Raw genomic sequence first — 21,880 nt, 5'->3', positions numbered from 1 at the left:
TACTTAAAAAGTAGAAAGAAATAGGTGAAATTAATTTGAGTATGTTTTAACTGAATAAATCTATATTATTTTAATATTTAGATAGGTGATCAATATTTTCTAAATTATTGATGAAATCATTATTTTTATTTGTGCTAAGTCCTTGAAATCAAGGATGACTTCTATTACTGGGCACATCTAAATTTCAGTAGTCATACTTGAAGCACTCAACAGTCATATGTGGTTAGTGGCTGCTATAGTGGCCAGTGCATAGTAAACTAAAGACTAGAACAAAAGTGGTTAATATTAAATTCCTGGATCTTCTCTGGAAGCAATTTTATATCACTCTGAAATATTATAATAATATTTTGCTTAGATTTACTGTAGTAATTATGTTATACTCCATTGTGCTGTTTTTTTACTGGATGGCCAGGATAACTGCTTAATGATAACAGTTTTTAACTTATTATTTATTTAGTTAATATTTATAAGCAATAAAAGGCAATATAATAAAATAGTTATAATCCTTAGAAACAAAGTACCTAGTTCTTTGCATATGATTATGGATACCCCCCAAACTCAACAGAGTTGAGTGAAAAATCATCAGAAATAAAAAAATCCAGGAACAGAGCCAGATTTTAAAGATGCTTAGGGAAAAAAAAAAAACTTTCATATGTATATGCATATACACACTAGTTTAAAAGCGTTAAGCAAAGAAACCAATTAGAAGAGTAACAAAAATGCTAAAAACCTAAGGAGATATTTAAGAAATAAAGATTTACTTGAAGAAAACTATAAAAATTTACTAAGGGACCTAAAAGGAAATTTAAAAAATAATGGGCAAAGATATCCATTGTTCCTAAAGTAATTAAGTTTATGTACAAGCATAAAATTTGAGAGTTGCCAAAACAATTTAAAGGAAAAAAGAGAGGGAGCAATAAAGAAGACAAGACACAGTCTTAGATTAATAATTTGAAGACTTTGTAAAGCTACAAGGTTCAAAGCAATATGGTACTGAGCCAAAACCAAATAGAACAATGGAACAGAACTGAAACCTCAGATATCGACCCCACTGTAAGTAATGCTACAGTGAATGATAATAATGGAGCTATTTTTACATCAGCAGTGAGCAAAGGACTATTAATAAATGGCACTGGAATAATTAGTTAACAATTTGGAAAAATCAGGAGTTCTCTACATCAACCATATACACTATTAAGTTTCAAATGGATTAGAGGTAATATAAATAAAACTGAAGAATTAATACGCTAAAACCACATTGGATTATTTCTGACCTATCAAAAAGGCAATTTCACACATAGAGGAATGTTTTTTAATATTTGAAAATCCACTGTATTTTAAATCTGCTGTATTAAGACTGACTTCAAAATTTTCTTGTGAAAAAACATCTACTGCTAGGAAACAGACTGGAGTCCTAGGGAAAAGATTTCATTTCTGGGAATAGACTCACTTCTAAGTGAGAAGGTAGTGTGAAAGGGCACAGCATGAAAGGTCCTGAACAACTAATGTAAGAACATAACTTTCTGATTAACTACAGTATTTCACACCCTAACCTGCTAGATAAAATTTTCTTTTTTGGAGCTGTTTTTTTTTTTAAATTAGAGTATAACTGCTTTATAATGTTGAATTATAGACAAATCTTTTCCACACTGTATTTTTAGTGACTACTCATTGGACAAGACTCTGATGCTGGGAAGCGTTGGGGGCAGGAGGAGAAGGGGACGACAGAGGATGAGATGACTGGATGGCATCATGGACTCAATGGACGTGAGTCTGAGTGAACTCCGGGAGTTGGTGATGGACAGGGAGGCCTGGCATGCTGCGACTCATGGGGTCACAAAGAGTCGGACATGACTGAGCGACTGAACTGAACTGAACTGAACTGAAGGAAAGCAAGCAAGTATGTATGAGATTCACGACAGCTTTGCAAACAGCAACTCCCTTAGAGAGAAGACAATTTATTAAATGATGAATAGTAACAGAAGTGTGGTTTCACTCTGGGTTTATATAGACCCTCCTGAGAGAGAAGAGGCAAAATCAGGCTGGGTCAATTTTGGAACTTACAAGTCTGTTTTACAGTTTTTAAAATAACATAAATTTTTAGAGAATAAACGTAAAATTTCCCATCCATTTAGAAAGCTAGTACAATTTAAATCAGATATGTGCCTGGATGGGAGGAGGGTTTGGGAGAGAATGGATATATGCACATGCATGGGTGAGTCCCTTTGCTGTTCACCTGAAATGATCACAACACTGTTAATCAGCTATATCCCAATGCAAAACAAAAAGTTCAAAAGAAAAAAAAAAGCCATGATACAACCAAAAATAAATAAAATATGTGCTCTGTGAATATTTGTTAATATAAAATATATTATTAGGTATACCTTATTTGCAGGCAGGAACTGTTGGTAGTACTTTTAAGGGCAAAGTGGGATATTTTACTGGTTGAAAATAATAACAATTATTATGCCCCTTTGCTATTACTGTTATGTGTATCCAACATCAAAAACTCTTAGTGAAATCTTACATGCATTTAGGTGTTTTCATTATTATGCATTTGTAATGTTCTTGACTTTAGTATATTTTTGTACGGTAGGGGAGCAGAATTGAGACGGGAAGAGGTCAAGTAATCCTGGATAGCTTAAGAAAACTTTGCACTGAAAAAGCATCCCAAGTAGTACCTCACTGAAACCAAAACCAAAACAGACTATCAACAGTCAGACTTGGGAATACATGTGTTTTACAGTTTAGGAAATTCTTGCACCTATAATAGCAGTAAGATGCTAGCATATGGATTCAAAAACCTCATTACATAAAACTGAACTTTAAAATGTTTGTTTATTCAAGTGGAATTTATCCCAACCAAAGAATATTTATTCTAACACACTCTACACTCCTGTGGGGAGTACATATAAGATTAATCAGACAGCAGTGGCCATGATAGAAATAATAAGAGCTTTTACAATCAGAGAGGGACTGCAAATACTGCCAAGGCTACTCATCAGGATACTCAAGTTACGTGACTCTCCTGAGTCTGTTTTGTCACTCGTTAAGTGTAGGTTTACCATTAAGGATTAGCTATCACTTCTGTGTAAGTACCAGGAACACACTGGTGGTTGAGAGCTGAAAAAGTAGTAATTTGCTTTGAAATTTCCTTTTAAGGCTGAAAACTTAAAAGCTCAGGTCAGAAGTTCCAGGTCAAGGTTTGAAACTTCAGTGCTACTGACATTTGGGGCTGGATAATTCTCTGTTGTGAGGGGCTGTCATGTGCATTGTGGAATATTCAGCATCTAGTAAGTTTACAATCTTGTGGATTTCTACCCATTAGATGCTAGTAGCAACCACTAAGTAAGCAACCAAAAAGGTCTCTGCTGCTCCTGCTTCTGCTAAGTCGCTTCAGTCGTGTCCGACTCTGTGCGACCCCATAGACGGCGGCCCACCAGGCTCCCCCATCCCTGGGATTCTCCAGGCAAGAACACTGGAGTGGGTTGCCATTTCCTTCTCCAGTGCATGAAAGTGAAAAGTGAAAGGGAAGTCGCTTAGTCTAGATTTTCCCAAAAGTCCTCTGGGAGGCAAAAAAGAGCCCTTGGTTGAGAAACACTGTTTTAGATGGTGATTTGAAAACAATGGCTTGTAAAGAAGAGAACAGTACCATAAAGTGTATTATGGGTTACCTCAGGGCCAGAGAAAAGGTAAACAGCACCAGGGACCTGCCTCAAGACATTAATCAATAACAGAACTGAGGCTAAAAGCTAGCCTCTGTGATTCCTGGTCTCCAGTCAATCACTGATGGAATGCTAATATAGTGAAAAACTGGCAACAGCTTACTAAATATATACAGGCAGGAGGATGGGTAGGTTACAGTATATTCATATATTAGATTATTATACAGCTTGCCTGGAGAATCCCAGGGACGGGGGAGCCTGGTGGGCTGCCGTCTATGGGGTCGCACAGAGTCGGACACGACTGAAGCGACTTAGCAGCAGCAGATTATTATACAGCGGTTTAAAATTAATGAAGCAGATACACATATTAATGTTGATAAATTTTAATGTTGCAAAAAAGGCATATGTGCAAGTATGCCTATGGTACAATTCTACTTATTTAAAAACCTGCAAAACAACATACTATGTATTATTTACAAATACAGAAACATGTAGGAAAAACATAAATACACGCATGGTAATGATAAATACTAAACTCGTTACAGTGGTTAATTCTCAGGAAGGAGCTAAGAGAAATGGACTGAGGCGAGGACACTGGCCTCACCTATCTCTATACCTTTTTGTTTTAAAAAAAAAGATCTAAAGCAAATGGGGCAAAAGACTAATATTTGGTAAAGCTGGTTGTGTTGTATGTGCGTACCCAGTCATTGGTGGGTGCAAAACAGTATATCCTCAAATATTTAGCTGTACATTTGAAATATTTAATAATTTACTTTAGATAAAATTCTCAGGAATGTAAGCTAAGTTATCAAGTAAGGTCCAGGACTGACAGGTACTCCCTGTATAACAGACACTGTCCTGTATCGTGATGACCACTGGATCAGACAGGTAGATCAGGTCTTACAAATGAGGAAACAGGCTCAGGGGTTAGGCAAATTCTGTCCATCCAAGGTCACTCAACTATTAAGTGGGAGAGCAGGATTTGAACCTAGGTCTTTCTGAACCTCAAAATCTTTTCAGGTATTGTTCCTGAAGATGAGAAGGCTCTTTACCTAGATCTTCCCATAGCCTGCTTGCTAACCTCACTCAGGCTTCTGTTCAAAAGGTACCCTTTTAGCAAAGCTTTCTTCATTTGCCCAAACTGAAGTATCCCTTCCAACTCTGGTCACTCTCCATCCTCTTACCTGGCTCCACTGTTCTCCAGGGTACTTGCACTACCTAAAATCATTTTATAACTGGACTTGTCTGCCTGTTTATTGTATGTCTCCTCATCAAGAATGTAAGGTTCATAAGAATTGGAACTTGACAATATTACTGCTATCTTCTTAGTGCTGGGCATGCAGCAATACAAATATTTATTGGAATTATTACTGCTGACACCTTCATTCTCATTTGCTCTGTTATACTGCCATTCAATATAAAAAGACTAAGAGAGATTCTTGGCTACTGATACTAAAGAACATCACATTATTAGTTTTTTAAATAAACAAAAGTCAAAGTACCTATACAGTAATAAAATTTCTAAACTTACCTCTACAGGAGGATAATAGTTATAATTCCAGTACCAAAAGGTTCTCGGCAGATAACCCTTGATTAAGTGGTGCTCTGGTACAAAAGGATGAAAAGTTTCTTTTCCGGTGGTATCTCTGGAATCTCCCGCTTCTACATTTATAATTTCCATGCATCTCCCCAGTGCTAAATCTTCGATTGAGGAACTGTGCGTACATTTGTCTGTTTTAAATGCCTCAACAAATCTCTTCAAAGCTTCTTTACTCAGTACATATCCTGCTCCTCCACTCATGTAGCCCTGCTTTACATAGGGCTTAAATCTTCTCCCAAAGTAAATGGGTTCTTCAGGGTTGTATTTTGAGAGAAGCCATCTCAAGTTATCTAGTATAACATAAGTATCATCATCTGCTTTCATAAACCAATCAGCATCTTCTAAATAATGATCATGGACATACTGAAAGGCTTTAATTGTTTTCCAGTACAGCTGGTCTCTGCCTTCTCTGGTTTTTAATCCCACAGCAGGGAAGTCCTTGTTTTCTTCTGAACTCATAAACAACACTTTATTACAACGCTGGGCCCATGTAGCTTTGACATGTTTAGCCTTTTTCTCTAGATTCTGAGGCCCTGTCATTACCCAGCAAAGAATTTTAACCTTCTGATAGAGCTTTTCAGCGATGTCAGTGTTCTCATCTATTAAACAAAAATTGCTTAAAGTTAATTTACATGGTTGTAAATTCAAAATAAATTATACCAAAGAAGATATTTTCTTGAACAATTTCAAAAGACTCCCCTCCCCCTACTATATACCTCTCTACTGTTAGTGATTCAGCTAAAAAAAAAAAAAAAAAAAAGGAAACACAACACTGACAGGAATGTTTCACTGCTGCAAATAAGCTTCTGAAGGGCAGGCAGCACAGACTCCTGAAGCAGCAGTCCATCCTGCCCACATCTTGTGTTATGCATCTATAGATACCCTGAGGTGGCTTTAAAAGATTTTCATGACTACCCCAGTTCGAAAAAGATGAAGTTAATGCAAAGCTGAGATCATTTCTAATAGTAACATACTTCATTCCAAAGTGCAAATCCACCAGAAACAGGACACAAGAACAAGCAGAGGTAGTATTTCCAAGACTGTCAAGAGCAGTGTTCTTCATAGTATAGTTTGCAAAGAAACAGGGAGCTCACGCCAAAATATAAAGCAATACATTGGGCTTCCCTGGTGATGCAGAGCACAAAAATCTGCTTGCCAATGCAGGGGACATGGGTTCAATCCGTGCTCCAGGAAGATGCCACATCCCTCAGGGCAACTAAGCCCAGGCGCAGCAATGAAGCACTGCAATGAAGACCCAGCACAGCCAAAAATAAAACAATTAAAAAAATCATAAGGCAACATCTTACTTCTTTCATCAAGGCAGTCTTGCTACAATCTACCAAAAAGCCTATTTAACTAAGCAGTAAGCTTATCTGAGTTACATTCTGGTGCCAGCTTCTAATCAGGATGCAGACAGGTTAACAAACAATTCACAGGCTGTTGGGCCAGGACTATATTTTGAGTAACACTGCTCCAGAGAAAGACTCCAACTATGAGATTCCAGATCAGTGCTTGGTGAAGGATCAATTTTTATTTCCAGTAGTTAGAGACCTATACTTCTGCAACATGCCAAAAATGAATAATAAATAAAATTTCAAAAATAAATACAAAAACACAGGCCCTAAGTTTTTATGTTTAGATTTACACAAAATTACTGTCTAATTACCATAAAAGTTTCTAACTGTTTAATTCTGATGTCAATACTTTTTTAGTTGTAGACCAGCATGACTCTACAAAACTGCACTTTGTGTAGCAATGCTCTAGGCAGCATCCTGAGGAAATGTCCTTGAAGTTAAGGTCAATCAGTTACAAAAGCTCAATCCTGTGAAAAATTAACAACTGGAGGGATACATTTCTAGTTAACTGACTAAGAGCGAGTAAATGGAAATGCTGGGAAGGGCATGAAAATATTCTAATTGTCCCTCTGAATATCAAGAATTTGCAATCCAAAACCAGACAAAACTGCCCTCTTTTCAGGCAGAGAGCATTCATATTTCATACAGTGGAGGGGTTCAATCTCCTAGTTGTACATATATGTCAAATCCTGGGCAGGAAGGACTGTGGTGGGAGCAGAAATCCTTAATATGTTTCACATAGAGTAAGACATCCTTCTCCCTACAGTTGGAATCTGGTAGACAGCATTTCTCATTCTTTCAATTACTCATTCATTCATTACTCTGTGATGGGCATGCCGCTGGTAAAGGAGATAAAAAGATGAATAGAACACATGTTTTGCCACAGGAGAATTCATTCTAGCATGGGAACTTGGCATGCAAACCAATACTTGCTGTATATTAAAAGATGCTGTAACAGAGGTATGTGTAAAGGTTTCAGGGAACTGAGGGGTAAAGTAATGGCTGATAAACACTACAGAACAGTGGACTGGGAAGTTGGCTAGAACAGAGAAGAAGGGGATATAAGGTAGTGATCAGGAAAAATAAGAGACGAGGCAGAAATTAGGTCTTTAAATGAAATTCACCAGAAGAAAGGACAAAAGACTCGGTGAAGTTAGGCTGAGTGCAAGTACATGGACACAACTGAAGGTCTGACTTAGGGGGAGCATGCTGCAGACTGAGAGAAGTAGCCTAGAAACAGTAAAGAAGCAGACTGTTCACATTCATGAGAAACAGGACTGCTGGTGAGCAGAGGAGAGCACCTACCATGACCCAGGCAGAAAGCAGTGAGCTATCTAAGAACAGGAGGGAGAAAACATTTTAGGACTGTAAAGGAGAGGAAGGAGTATGATGTACACGCTAAGTCTGTGAGAAACCTTAAGCATACCTACATTTTGTAGACCATCAAGTAGGACAAGTAGGCCCTAATTTATGTGCCTGCAGTGAGGCTGATCTAGAACGGCCTCCCAGTAGAGAAGCCTGGCTCCCACTGAACAACTAAAGCCTAGAGCAACGGTGCAGAGCCAGTGCAGAGCGAGCAAACGGCTCTCTGCTAAGAACACAGCTGCTCAGAGACGAACCACTGTCACAGAAACACTCACACATGACACTGTGTCACAGTACGCGTGTACTTGCTAGTTCATAAAATAACCAGGATGTGGACCTCACCCTCAACCTTAGATTGAGAGGTAGGAAAGAAGCAATTTACTGCCAAAAAGATAAGACAAACACCCCTTAATGTGGGACCCTGCTGCATCCCAGAATTCCAACCTTTTTTCCAAGCTGCTGTATTTTCTGTCAAATAAATCGCCATTTGCAGAGATCTCTGAATTGTGAATGTCTTCTCATACTGTCTGGAACTAGGTTAAGGGAAAGACAGCAAGGAACAGATGGAAACTAAAATTATGAGGGCTGATGACATCACACAGGCAAAGAAAGAGCCAAAGAACAGAGGCTGAGAGCAAAGCAGCATTCACGGGGCACGGAGAGGACACAGTTGAGAACACCTGGTCGGAGGCAGAGGACCAGGAGAAAGTGAAGTCAAGTCATATCGATGTAACACATGCCTGGGTTTCTACTTCCCTAACAGTTTTATGCCTCTCAAAAGGAGAAAAGATTAGTTATGTCAGACACTGATAAAAAGTACATTGAAATTTATATATACCTCTTGAGTTTCTCTAGGAAAACAAGACTAAGCAAAAAACAAGACTAAAACAAGGTAACAGCAAAAACCAAAGACATAGATATGAACCATGAAAACAAAATTAAAATTTTCAGAACTAAATCTAACCTGAAAGTTTTGCCTTTTCCTAAGTTATGTTTTCTGAACTATTTACATTTGAAAATAAATTCAAAATTAATATCTTACATCCTAAATAAATCTGGGTTTTAGTAATTTTTTTCTCCTGAGGTAAACAAAGAATTGTTATTTAATATCTGGAGTTAAGCTCATTTCCATCAAAAGATACAGTGATATAATAAGATTCATATAAGCAACTTGTTCTAATTCTCTCAATACTTAAACATATTGAAAAATACAGTTTCTATTTACTCCTTAATACAGTAAACCATACCTTTATGTTGGCTGGCATCTGCATCGAAGTTCATCTGTCCTTCTAGATGATTCTGTTCATTGTCATCTGAATGCCTAGCGTGAGGATCATTATGAAGAATACTAGGCTGGATGTCCTTCTGTTCTTCCAACAAAATACTAAGTAGCTGAGAGCATAAAACAAATCCGACTGCTGATCCACAAAGGAAGGTTAAAATATTCAGCCAAGATTTAGAGGCCATTTCCCGAAAATGTATTTCTGTAAGAAAAAAGTTATTACGGTGTTATAAAGTAAAGCACATACCAAGAGGACTGGTAACTGTTAGCTATGTAACTGATGCTGCTTTAGTTGCTAAGGCACGTCTAATGCTTTGCAGCCCTATGGACTGTGGTGGCGCTGGTGGTCAGGACCCTGCCTGCGTAGCAGGAGACAGAAGAGATGCAGCTTTGCTCCCCGTGCCGGGAAGACCGCGAGGAGGGCATGACAACCCACTTCAGTACTCCTGCCTGGAGAATTCCATGGACAGAGGAGGCTGGCGGGCTACAGTCCATGGGGTTGCACAGAGTTGGACACAACTGAAGTGACTTAGCAGCTGAATTGTAACCCACCAGGCTCCTCTCTTCATAGCATTTCCCAGGCAAGGATACTAGAGTGGGTTGCCATTTCCTTCTCCAGGAGATCTTCCTGATCTTGGAATGAAAATTCCTTTATAAGGAGAACATTTCTAAGAGTATTTAACTTTCATCCCTCTATTTGCTGCTGAAACACAAATTATGGACAGTTCGATAAAATAAATGAGTAGCAACTAGGAGGATCACTGTTGGGGTGGGACACAGGTAAATATGTCTGTATTTGCACACAGAATTACCTATTCTTCTCACCAAGATCCTCCATGGATCCAAGCCAGAGTGCCACATTCTTTTTTTTCTTTGCTATCAAAGTACTTATATATACTTTTTTTCTCTATGTACTCTAATAAGGGGGTCAGCAATTTTTTTCTATAAAGAATTAGAAATAAAATACTTAAGGATTTGTGGACCACAGATGGTCTTTTGTATATTATCTTTCTTCCTTTTTATTAAACAACCTTTAAAAATGTAAGAAACAGTCTTAGCTTGTGAAGGCTAGAGTCAGCACTGTTTCAGGACCTTCAGGCCAAACCTATCTGCCACCTGATTTTGTAAATGAAGTTTAATTGGAACATACCCAGGCCCAATCTGGAGAATGGCTGCTTCTGCTCTGCAACAGCAAAGCTGAGTAGTGGCAGCAGCAGCAGTAAGTCCCACAAAGCCTCATCTAGGCCTTTAAAGAAAAAGGTTGCCAACCCCTGTGCCCCAATACCCAGGGTTCACTGCAGTGTTGGATGCGGCCACCCTCTGCTCACTGCTTTTCACTGTTATCCCACTGGGCTGTAAGACCCTGAACAGCTTCTGCATATCACTAGGATTAAGGAGGGTGCCTGGACAGTGGCTGCTGGATAAATGCCTGCTGAACTGCCCGACAACCAAATGGGTCCATTTTAAGGGTTTGCTAATAATTACTACATGTTGAACTTCTAGATTCCTATGAGAACAGTCCTAAATCTATAGTTTCCAACTCCCCAAGATAATTTTTTTAAATGTTTGCTAAGCATCGACCACATGCCAGATGCAGTCCACACTTCATTCCACTTGAAAAGACTTTTAATTTCACTCTTCATTCTCACTGTGACCACTGGGCAGGCAAGAGAACAGGAACAGAAATCTGGGGCTTCCCTGGTGGTCCAGTGGTTAAGACTCTGCCTGCCAATGCAGACGACACAAGTTCCACCCCTGGTCTGGGAAGATTCCACATGCCTCAGCCTTGAGCCCACGGGCCACAGCTACTGAAGCCTGCACGCCACAGCCACTGAGCGAGCCTATGTGCTGCAATTACTGAAGCAGGCACACCCCAGAGTCTGTGCTCTGCAACAAGAGAAGTCACCACAATGAGAAGTCCATGCACCGCAACCAGAAAGGAGACCCCACTCAACACAACTAGAGAAAGCCCTCACGCAGCAACAAAGGCCCAGAGCAGCCATAAAATGAATAAATCACTTGAAAAGGGAAAACAGAAAAATTTTAAAACCTAACTTGCACAGGCTGACACAATCGATGAAAGCTATGACTTGAATCCAAGTCTGTCTGCTTAAAAAGTCAGCGCTCTTCCCACTGCGTTTCTCAGACTCTTTACCCTCTCACTACCAACAGCACAGGACAATGGACATGTGTAGTGAAGGCAGAGGTCTGGGAAATACGACCATCAAAATAAAAATTGTTCTGAAACATTCTGTAAAACAAACCAATGATCACCACTGGAACAACAAACAACTTCACGTGGTTTTATTTCCCGAACAGCTAGGTTTTTAAAAACTAAACCTAAGTACAACCAGCAAAACTGAACAAAATGTAAAAAGATGTAAGTCTGGTGACAGTGCTAAGATATCAAGGCCATGAGAATTGCAGGGGGCTGGGGGAGGCAAGATCTGGAAATAGCAAGAAGCCAAGAAAGGAGGGCTGGACATCTGGCACGGCTTCATTCCTCAAGACAACCACTGACTCTGATAGAGAAAAGAAGAGCTGAGGCAAAGAAGGTAAGGAAGAAACGGAGGCCAACATCTGCCTAAGAGAAGAGGTTCTGGAAAACACTCAGGCTTTTATTTGGACCCTGAAAAGCCACAATCTAGGAACAAGGACGGAGCAGACGTTAGGCCAACCTTCACCAGGACTGAAGCCCAAGCTGGAATCATCTTAACCACTGATGGATTAGGGTGATCTGGCCTAGCCTAACTGCAAACCCATAAAGTCTTCTGGAGAAGTAAAAAATTATGGAGAATTTCAAATTATCATTATTTTTTATACTGATAATGTTCAACCCAATAAAAAAAAATCAGATATCAAAATTAAAAGCTTGAATGAAGACAGAAAATAGTAGGAAATAGAAACAGACCCACAGGAGACTTAGGTAAGAGATTTTCCTACTAATAACTTTTAGTTAGTCAATAAGTTAAATGACAAGACAAAGATATAAGGTATAGAAAAAACACAGATAAAGAGAAAAATTAATAAGCCGAAAACCAGGTCAGAAGAAATTACACAGACTAAAGTACAAAGAGAGACAAAGATGGTAAGTAAAGAATTGAGTGAAAGAAACATAAGAAAGAGGATAAAAGGTCTAACATATGTGTTAACTGGGATCTTTGAAGAAAAAGAGATAACTGATTGATGAGAAAGCGCATGTGAAGACAAATGACTGAACATTTCCCCAAACTGACAGAAGACTACCAACTCTCAGATTCAGGGGGCTCCATAAGACACACACACAGAGACACAGACACAGACACAGACACATAGACATACAGACACAGACACAGACACACACACCCCTACAAAGAAAACGATACCAAGATAAACCACAGCAGAACTGCCAAAAATCAAAGACAAAGAAATCATTCTATACCTAGCAAAAATAGCCTTCAAAAATAAACCTGAAAAAGATTAAAAAACAAAAATCAGCTTTATTCTTAAAAGAAATACTAAAAGGAGTTCTTCAGGCAGAAAGAAAAGAATTTTAGATGAAAATTCAGAATCGTAAGAAGTTCAGTTCAGTTCAGTTCAGTCGCTCAGTCATGTCTGACTCTGCGACCCCATGAATCGCAGCACGCCAGGCCTCCCTGTCCATCACCAACTCCCGGAGTTCACTCAGACTCACGTCCATTGAGCCAGTGATGCCATCCAGCCATCTCATCCTCTGTTGTCCCCTTCTTCTTCTGCCCCCAATCCCTCCCAGCATCAGAGTCTTTTCCGATGAGTCAATTCTTCGCATGAGGTGGCCAAAGTACTGGAGTTTCAGCTTTAGCATCAGTCCCTCCAAAGAAATCCTAGGGCTGATCTCCTTCAGAATGGACTGGTTGGATCTCCTTGCAGTCCAAGGGACTCTTAAGAGTCTTCTCCAACACCACAGTTCAAAAACATCAATTCTTTGGTGCTCAGCCTTCTTCACAGTCCAACTCTCACATCCATACATGACCACTGGAAAAACCATAGCCTTGACTAGACGGACCTTAGTCAGCAAAGTAATGTATCTGCTTTTGAATATGCTATCTAGGTTGGTCATAACTTTTCTTCCAAGGAGTAAGCGTCTTTTAATTTCATGGCTGCAGTCACCATCTGCAGTGATTTTGGAGCCCCCCCAAAATAAAGTCTGACACTGTTTCCACTGTTCCACTATCTATTTTCCATGAAGTGATGGAAGGGTGAACCATAAAAACTTACTGTATGTATTGATGTGTACGTGACTGTTTGCAACCCTATGTGCTGTAGCCAACTAGGCTCCTCTCTCCATGGGATTCTCCAGGCAACAATACTGGAGTGGCTTGTCATGCCTTTTACCAGGGGCTCTTCCTAACTCAGGAATCGAACCTACGTCTCTTACACATCTCCTGTTTTAGCACGTAGGTTTTTTTTTAACCACTAGTGCCACCTGAGATTTCATATATATATTGCTAAGTAAATCCAAATGAATATTGGCTAGATAAAACATTAAAATGTTCCCACAAGGCATTGTTAGCATTATCATTAAAACAAATGACAAAACTGGCACAAAAACTGTGAGGCTACAAGGAGTTTAAGTGTTCTAAAATCATTCTGTTGTGTAAAAATATTAATATCAGACTTTAAAAAACTAGGAGAGTATAATAGAAGGACTATTGTAATCATTAAAAAAAGTAAAACTCTAACAGAAAAAACTAAAACAACACTTAATGATTAATACTTTAATCAAAGGTATTTTCAAGGCAAGAAAAAAGGAAGGAATGGATAAAAATAAATGAGACAGAAAGAAAACAAATAATAATATGACTTAAACACAAATTTATTTGGCAATGGCATTAACTGTAAAAGGACTAAAATGTGAATTCAAAGATAAAGATTACCTACCAGTCTAGAAGAAAAATAAACCCAAGTATACACTGCTTACAAGAGACATACATTAAATATATACAGAAGTTAAGAGCAAAAGGATGGGAAAAGATATGTTATTCAAACACCTATAAAAAGAAAGTATTTTATAATCAGATAAAACAAATGAGCAGTGGCTACATGATGTTGTCTTCAAGATATTAATTCTACATTTATGATTTACATACTTTTCTATATTAATATTTATTAGGAAAAGCTTTGTATAAAATACTTTCATATGACCTTTTGTTTTATCCCATTTAATACATATTTGCTATATGCATGTTTGACATGGAAATATCTTTTCCACTGGGGCTCCCCTGATAGCTCAGATGGTAAAGAATCTGCCTGCAATGCAGGAGACCCTGGGTTGATTCCTGGGCCTATACTATGCTTATTCTACATCTTGTATCTCAGGCCCTCTTTTGAATAATAATTCCAATTTGAGAATAATGACACTAAGGGGAAGCAGAGAACACAGCTGCTCAATATCAGAGATGGAAATTACCAATATGAAACCAGTAGGCACTTGTTTTCTTTCTTTGCTTTATCTTAACTGTAACTTCCTGACCTGCAGGTCAGGAAGCAACAGTTAGAACTGGACATGGAACAACAGACTGGTTCCAAATAGGAGAAGGAGCACGTCAAGGCTGTATATTGTCACCCTGCTTATTTAACTTATATGCAGAGTACATCATGAGAAATGCTGGGCTGGAAGAAGCAAAGGCTGGAATCAAGACTGCCAGGAGAAATATCAATAACCTCAGATATGCAGATCACACCACCCTGATGGCAGAAAGTGAAGAGGAACTAAAGAGCCTCTTGATGAAAGTGAAAGAGGAGAGCGAAAAAGTTGGCTTAAAGCTCAACATTCAGAAAACGAAGATCATGGCATCTGTTCCCATCATTTCATGGCAAATATAGATGGGGAAACAGTGGAAACAGTGTCAGACTTTATTTTTGGGGGCTCCAAAATCATTGCAGATGGTGACTGCAGCCATGAAAATAAAAGATGCTTATTCTTTGGAAAGAAAGTTATGACCAACCTAGACAGCATATTAAAAAGCAGAGACATTACTTTGCCAACAAAGGCCCGTCTAGTCAAGGCTATGGTTTTTCCTGTGGTCATGTATGGATGTGAGAGTTGGACTGTGAAGAAGGCTGAGTGCCGAAGAATTGATGCGTTTGAACTGTGGTGTTGGAGAAGACTCTTGAGAGTTCCTCGGACTGCAAGGAGATCCAACCAGTCCATTCTGAAGGAGATCAGCCCTGGGATTTCTTTGGAAGGAATGATGCTGAAGCTGAAACTCCAGTACTTTGGCCACCTCATGAGAAGAGTTGACTCATTGGAAAAAACTCTGATGCTGGGAGGGATTGGGGGCAGGAGGAGAAGGGAATGACCAAGGATGAGATGGCTGGGTGGCATCACCAACTCATTTGACGTGAGTCTGAGTGAACTCCGGGAGTTAGTGATGGACAGGGAGGCCTGGCGTGCTGTGATTCATGGGGTCGCAAAGAGTCAGACACGACTGAGTGACTGAATTGAACTGAACTGTAACTTTAAGTTCATGCGTAATAAAGCATAGAGGAATACAGATGTCCTGCTCAACTCTCCCATTTAATTTCCCAGAGGAAAGCGGAAACAAGTTTGTCCAGTCTTCCTGCTGTTTTCCCTGAGCGCCAGGGTCCTCAAATTCTCCCTCCTGCAAGAAGTGTAATCTACTGTTTCAGGAAAAATATCCTTCCTGCTTTAAGTGCTTCTTTTTGAAACTGTAAAATTCTCTAGATTATTTGAAGCCCTGTTCTTTACACTTTGCTTTAGCCAGAATCTTGGTCTGTGATTACATTTTAAAACGTCTGTTCAATTCTGTTTGCTATTATGTGGAGTGTGCATTAATACCTGACCTACAACTGAGGTTAGTGATTTGAAAGCACCATGAATTGAAAACATGAAGCTGAGAGAAGTGAGCGAAAGGTATCAAACTCCAAATTTCTCACAGTAAATATAGAAAGACTGGCTGGGCAATACTGAAGTGGTGAACCAGGAGGAAAGCTACTGAGGTAACATTAGCAGACACTTAAGAAACCGAGACATCGACTAGGAGTCACTCTGGAAGCAAGTCCCCATGTCTTCTGATTCTCCCACTGACACTCTGTCTTCTAACACAGTAGTTTCGACTTTTTCTTCTTTTTGTACTGGCTGTGACTTTCCTTAACACCGAATATAATTACGTCACAGCCTCAGGAGGGAACAAATCCAACTGAAATTTCCACGGCTGCAGAGTCTACCACTCCAGGTACAGGAAAGCAATAGTTACAATGGTATTCAATAATAGTAACACTCAGACAGAAAGTACTGTGACCAAGATGAGGATGTAAAACTGCAGGGCCAGAGAAAATTCTTATTTCTATCATCATAGCAACTATGAAATGAAGAAAGTGCTGATCGAGCTCCAGTAAGCATGAATACTAACCTGTTACCCAATCATTTCCCAAGATTCTGTGCTTCATAACAAGCCTACTTTGGCAGCATGGAGGTTTTATTATGTGTAGAAAGCTATGTTATGGGCAGGGTTTTCTTGGTTGAGGTGGCACATTTTTAGAAAGACACCTGCCGTGGGGTGAATGGAAGGAAAGTTAAACTTCTTGATTTTGTAAAATTTGTTTTTAACTTTAAAATATTTTGTGATGCTGTTTGATGCCTGACATAGTCTTACCCTTTCCTGTCTATAGAGAATTTTCAGCCAGCATAGGTTGGCTTATCCCTACTGCTTTTAGCCCATTTCCTTTCAATTTCAAGGGCTCCTGTCTTATGACTAAATTTCTGTATACCTTCACTTTTCTTTCCTGTTCCTGGCATAAAAGCTATTTCATGTCAGTGGAATGTACCCCAAGCTTCACTCCGATTTTTGGCAAAAATCATCACCCTCATTTCTTCAGATTCTTGACAAAAGTGCTGAAGTAGACCACACTGGAGGAAGACATAGCTTACCCAAACCACACTTTCTAGGGGCTTCAATATATATTAAACAGAACAGAGTGCAGGGAAATTATCAATGCCAACCACTTTCCAAATCTTATGCATAATCAGAATCATTTGAGGAGACTTAAAAAATACAGATTACAGATGCAAAAGTGCTGGAACAACTAAAATTCATAGTTTCATTTTTTAAGGAACAGTTTTGTGCTCTTCCCTGGTTTGAAAAAAAAAAAATCAAGCAAACACAGAACTACCTGAGAAAGAAACTGCCCCAAATCCCATCACTTAGAAACAATTAACATTAACACTTGGTGAGTACCCTTACACACATGAATAACATCCTTATGAATAACAGAGATGAAAGGACAAGTAATTATACCTAACATTTGGGCCCTGTACTGATAACAGCTTTATATAGATTACCTACAAATCATGAACTAGGGACTATTAATCCCATTTTACAGATGAACTCAGACACAGAGAGATTAGTAAGCATCCCTGGGTCACATTAGCAATTGGAAACAAGAATTCAGATTCTTAACCACTGTACTATCATTTTACAGAATTGGGATTATATTAGTCATGTAACTTTAAAGATTTAACTTTGAATATCAGCTAAACATGTATAATGTGATCTCGCTTCTCTAAACAATCCCAGTAAAGAGAAAGATTATGAAAAACATAAAGCAATCTGAGGCCTTATTTTTATTACATAGTTCAAATTTAGATTGATTTCTTGCTTTGGGAATGTGTAAATCAGCACACACACACACTTCCAATGCAACCAATTTTTGTGAACTACTTTTATTTCATAAAATTTACATAGCTTATATTCTATCAATTACACTGGAATTCCCATGACTGCTTGATCTTAAATATATTTTAAATTGGATTCTATGCTCATTAATAGTTCTTTTATCACAGCTGCTCTAAAGGTGAGTTCTTCATTAATGTCACATTTTTGTTGGCTGGGTTTCAGCAAGTAATTTTTGCAATGGCACTCACTGGTGCTATATTCTAAACTCCTGCAGGCTGGAGAATGTTTATTACTGCCTTTATACATGAAGTACAACTTGACTGAGTACAGTCTTTCTTCTTAAAACTCTGTAAAAATCACTCATGCTCTTCCCATTGGTGCTGAAACTGAGGGCAGACTGATCTTTTATCCTTGTAGATAAATGCTCCTCTTTTCCTAAGCTTGCTTTCCAGTCACTCCATTGGTCACTAATGTCCTTCTCACCAAGACTTCAAAGCCATTTATTACATGAGCAAATCCTTTCTCCAGTTCTTCAGGCTTTAAGAAAGTCGGTGAAATTCACAATAAAGTTCCTAAAATCCTAGACTTTCAGTGATTTTTGTTTTTTAAATTTTAGTACTTTATATTATATCTTGCTAGGGTTGTCAGTCTAGTATTTATAAATCTGTTCTGGATTATCATATTCACTTGTGTCATTTACATATTCAAAATATATTTCTCCCTTCAAACCACATTAAAATGATTTTCAAAAAGTTTTTCCCCCAAACACTTTCCTTGTAAAGTTGGGATGAATCTTATATAGTGTCACAATTATAAATACTTATGGATACACTATATGTGAGGTGCTATTTTGAAGCTTTCATGTTTTCTCTGATTCTCCCTCTGATTCTCACAGTAGGAAGAATCAGTCAACCAGCTTTCAAGACATCATAAAGCTACTGAAAACAAGTACTGAAGAAGTGAAATCAATTTTATAGTACTGGTTGGAGGGACAGACTCGTGGATCTATCAATGGAATAGAATAGAGAGAACCAGACACAGACCACCTAAATATGCTCAACTCACATTTGACAAAGATACAAAAAGCAACTAAATGGAGAAAAGATAAACTTTTTGATAAATGGTGCTGGATATTTCTAGGCAAAAATTAAACCCTGACCCAAATCTCACATATCACATAAAAATTAAATCAAAATGGATTATGGACTTAAATGGTCTTAAATGTAAAATATGCAACTTTCCCTGGTAGCTCAGTTGGTAAAGAATGTGCCTGCAGGGGAGGAGACCCAAGTTCAACCCCTGGGTCGGGAAGATCCCCTCGAGAAGGAAATGGCAACGCACTCCAGTACTCTTCCCCAGGAATTCCACGGACAGAAGAGACTGGTGGGCTACAGTCCATGGGGTCGCAAGAGTGGGACACGACTGAGCAACTAAACCACCAATAAACCACAAATGTAAAAGGTGGACTTAAATGTAAAACATGCAACTATAAAATTTTTATAATCACATGAGAAAAATTTTTATAGTTGCAGAAGAAAAATCTTTGAGTTTGAGAGCTAGGCAAAGAGTTCTTAGACTTGACTCCAAAGGCACAATTCATAAAAGGGAAAAATTGATAAAGTTTTGCTCTGTAAAGAACCCTACTGAAAGAATGAAAACATAAGCTACAACCTGGAAGAAAATACTTACAAATCACATAACAAAGAACTAGCATTTAGAATATATTAAAAAATCCTAAAACAGCAAAAAATAAATAAATAAACAATCCAGTCAGAAAATAGGCAAAGGACATGAACAGATATTTCACTGAAGAGGATGTACAGATGACAAGTAAGCACATGAGAAAATGTTCAACTTCATTTAGCAGGAGGAAAAATGCAAATTAAAACCACAATGAGATATCTCTACTTACCCCATAAGGATGCCTAAAATAAAAAGCAGTGATACCATCAAACGCTGGTGATGTGGAAAGGCTAGATCATTATATATTGCTGGTGAGAATGTAAAATGATGTCCAGTCACTATAGATCAAAGCTAACTATGCAGAGAAAAATATTCTGACCCATAAAACAAACCCAGCCTCTTCTTAAGGTGAACTATTAATCCTGACAGAACGGAAAGCAACAACAAATTTGAATGATATGCCTTCAATCTGGTGAAGCCCCTCTACTGCCTAGAGACTTTAAAAAAATTTTAAAGTCAGAGACAAAGTTCCTAGTTGCAGCTGTCCAAGGTCCCAGTTCCTCAATTTACCTCTCTCAGGTAACTGACTAGAAACAGAAGCTGCCAGCCAGCAGCAGCACAGATCTCTAGCTCAAAATTTAAAGGAAAGATCCAAATGGTGCAATAAAACAATTATCTATATGCAAAAGGTAATAAAGGGCTTCCCAAGTGGCGCAGTAATAAAGAATCTGCCTGCCAATGCAGGAGATACAGGAGACGCAGGTTCAGTTCCTGGGTCAGGAAGATCGCCTGGAGTAGGAAATGGCAACCCACTCCACTATTCTTGCCTGGAGAAACACAAGGACAGAGGAGCCTGGTGGGCTACAGTCCATGGGGTCACAAAGAGTCAGATGCAACTGAGTGCGCGCGCGCACACACACACACACACACACACGCGCACACACACACACACACACACACACACACACACACACACAAGGTAGTAAGAGATTTTCATCTACATAATTTTCGAGCAAAGCTACCTGGAATTGATTCTATTTAAAAATGAAAAAGCAGAAATAAAAGGAACCTACATAAAAACCTTGTAGTGGGAAAAAATTTATAAACACAGGATGCAAAAGACAAGGGAAAAGCACAGACCTGAACACTTACTCTACAAAAAAGAGAATTTTAAACTAACTAGGACTATTTTGTAGTTTTTTAGAGACTGAAGGGATTAAAGCAATTATGGAGAAACTGATAGCTATGAAAGATGGGCAAGGAAGAGCCAACAGAGAGATAACTAATTTCTCAAAAGAGAATATAACAAATGAAACTGAAAAAAAAAAAGTCAAAGATATAAAGGAAAATGCACTGAAATGAAGGGCATGCATCAAAATATTTAAAGGTCTCACATACAACCAAGAAAAATATAATATAAATAGATGGGGCACTGTTGAGAGATTCTGAACTGCACTTACAAAAAAACAAAACAAAACAAAACTCTAGTATCCAGGACAAACCAAGCATGTTAAAGGCAAAAAAAAAAAAAAAAAAGGCAGAAATACAAGGAAAAAATTATTAGGCAGCTTTCTCCTGTGTATCCTTGTATGTCAAAAGAAATGGCGCAAAACTCCCAAGTTTTTGAGGGGAAAAACATGTCCATAGACTTAAATATTCAGCAAATTGTCATTCAAAAATCCATGTAACAGGAAGATATTCTCAAATATGCAAAGGACTTAGTATCCACACATCCTTGGTACATTATCTACTTACAGATATAATCCAGGGGGACGAAGATGGCAGAGGGGTAAGTGGATGTGGAATACATCTTTCTCCATGGATACATCAGGAATATACCTTCAGACACAGAAGTGCATGCAGAACACCAGCTGAGAACGGACAGGAGTACCTGACCAGCAGAAAAGAATATATAGACCCATGCAAAATTCTGTAGGACGAAGGAACTGGGGGGAAACAGGAGTGTTAGTAGGACTGGACCTGCCCTCGGCAGGTGGGGGAACTGAAGCAGGGCTCCGATCCCCACACTGGGGCAACTGTCTGAGTCAGAGGAGAAACATGTAAAGCTGAGAGTGAAACAGCTGATCTGTGGCAGCCTAAATGGAATGAGAGTCAGTCCAGTCCTTGCCACAGCCATACATACCCTAGACGTTGCAGTGTCTGGGAGCTGGAGTTTAGGGATTGTAGAGCAATCCCAGGAGGAGGGCTGCTGTTGACTGCGGAGAGTGGGATGTGAGGGAGGAGACTGTGGTGGGAAATGCCTGTGAAGGAAA

The 21,880-nt window shown here is 38.8% G+C and overlaps 1 protein-coding gene across 3 annotated transcripts in view; it reads right to left on the bottom strand.

The window, feature by feature from the left end:
• The window catches only part of C1GALT1 (core 1 synthase, glycoprotein-N-acetylgalactosamine 3-beta-galactosyltransferase 1), a 51,051-nt gene that overhangs the window by 6,314 nt on the left and 22,857 nt on the right, over positions 1–21,880 (bottom strand). For all 3 annotated transcript variants that reach the window (XM_068972543.1, XM_068972546.1, XM_068972544.1), the window contains exons 2-3: positions 9,233–9,469; positions 5,197–5,864 (exon numbers count right to left, since the gene is read on the bottom strand). In XM_068972543.1, coding sequence (XP_068828644.1) covers positions 5,197–5,864; positions 9,233–9,469 — 905 coding nt within the window. The remainder of the gene's footprint in view (positions 1–5,196; positions 5,865–9,232; positions 9,470–21,880) is intronic.

The sequence above is a fragment of the Capricornis sumatraensis genome, chromosome 5 (genome assembly GCF_032405125.1).
Source record: "Capricornis sumatraensis isolate serow.1 chromosome 5, serow.2, whole genome shotgun sequence".
Lineage (NCBI taxonomy): Eukaryota > Metazoa > Chordata > Mammalia > Artiodactyla > Bovidae > Capricornis > Capricornis sumatraensis.
The sequence above is the reverse complement of the archived record's forward strand: the minus strand, read 5'-3'. Positions and strand labels throughout refer to the sequence as shown.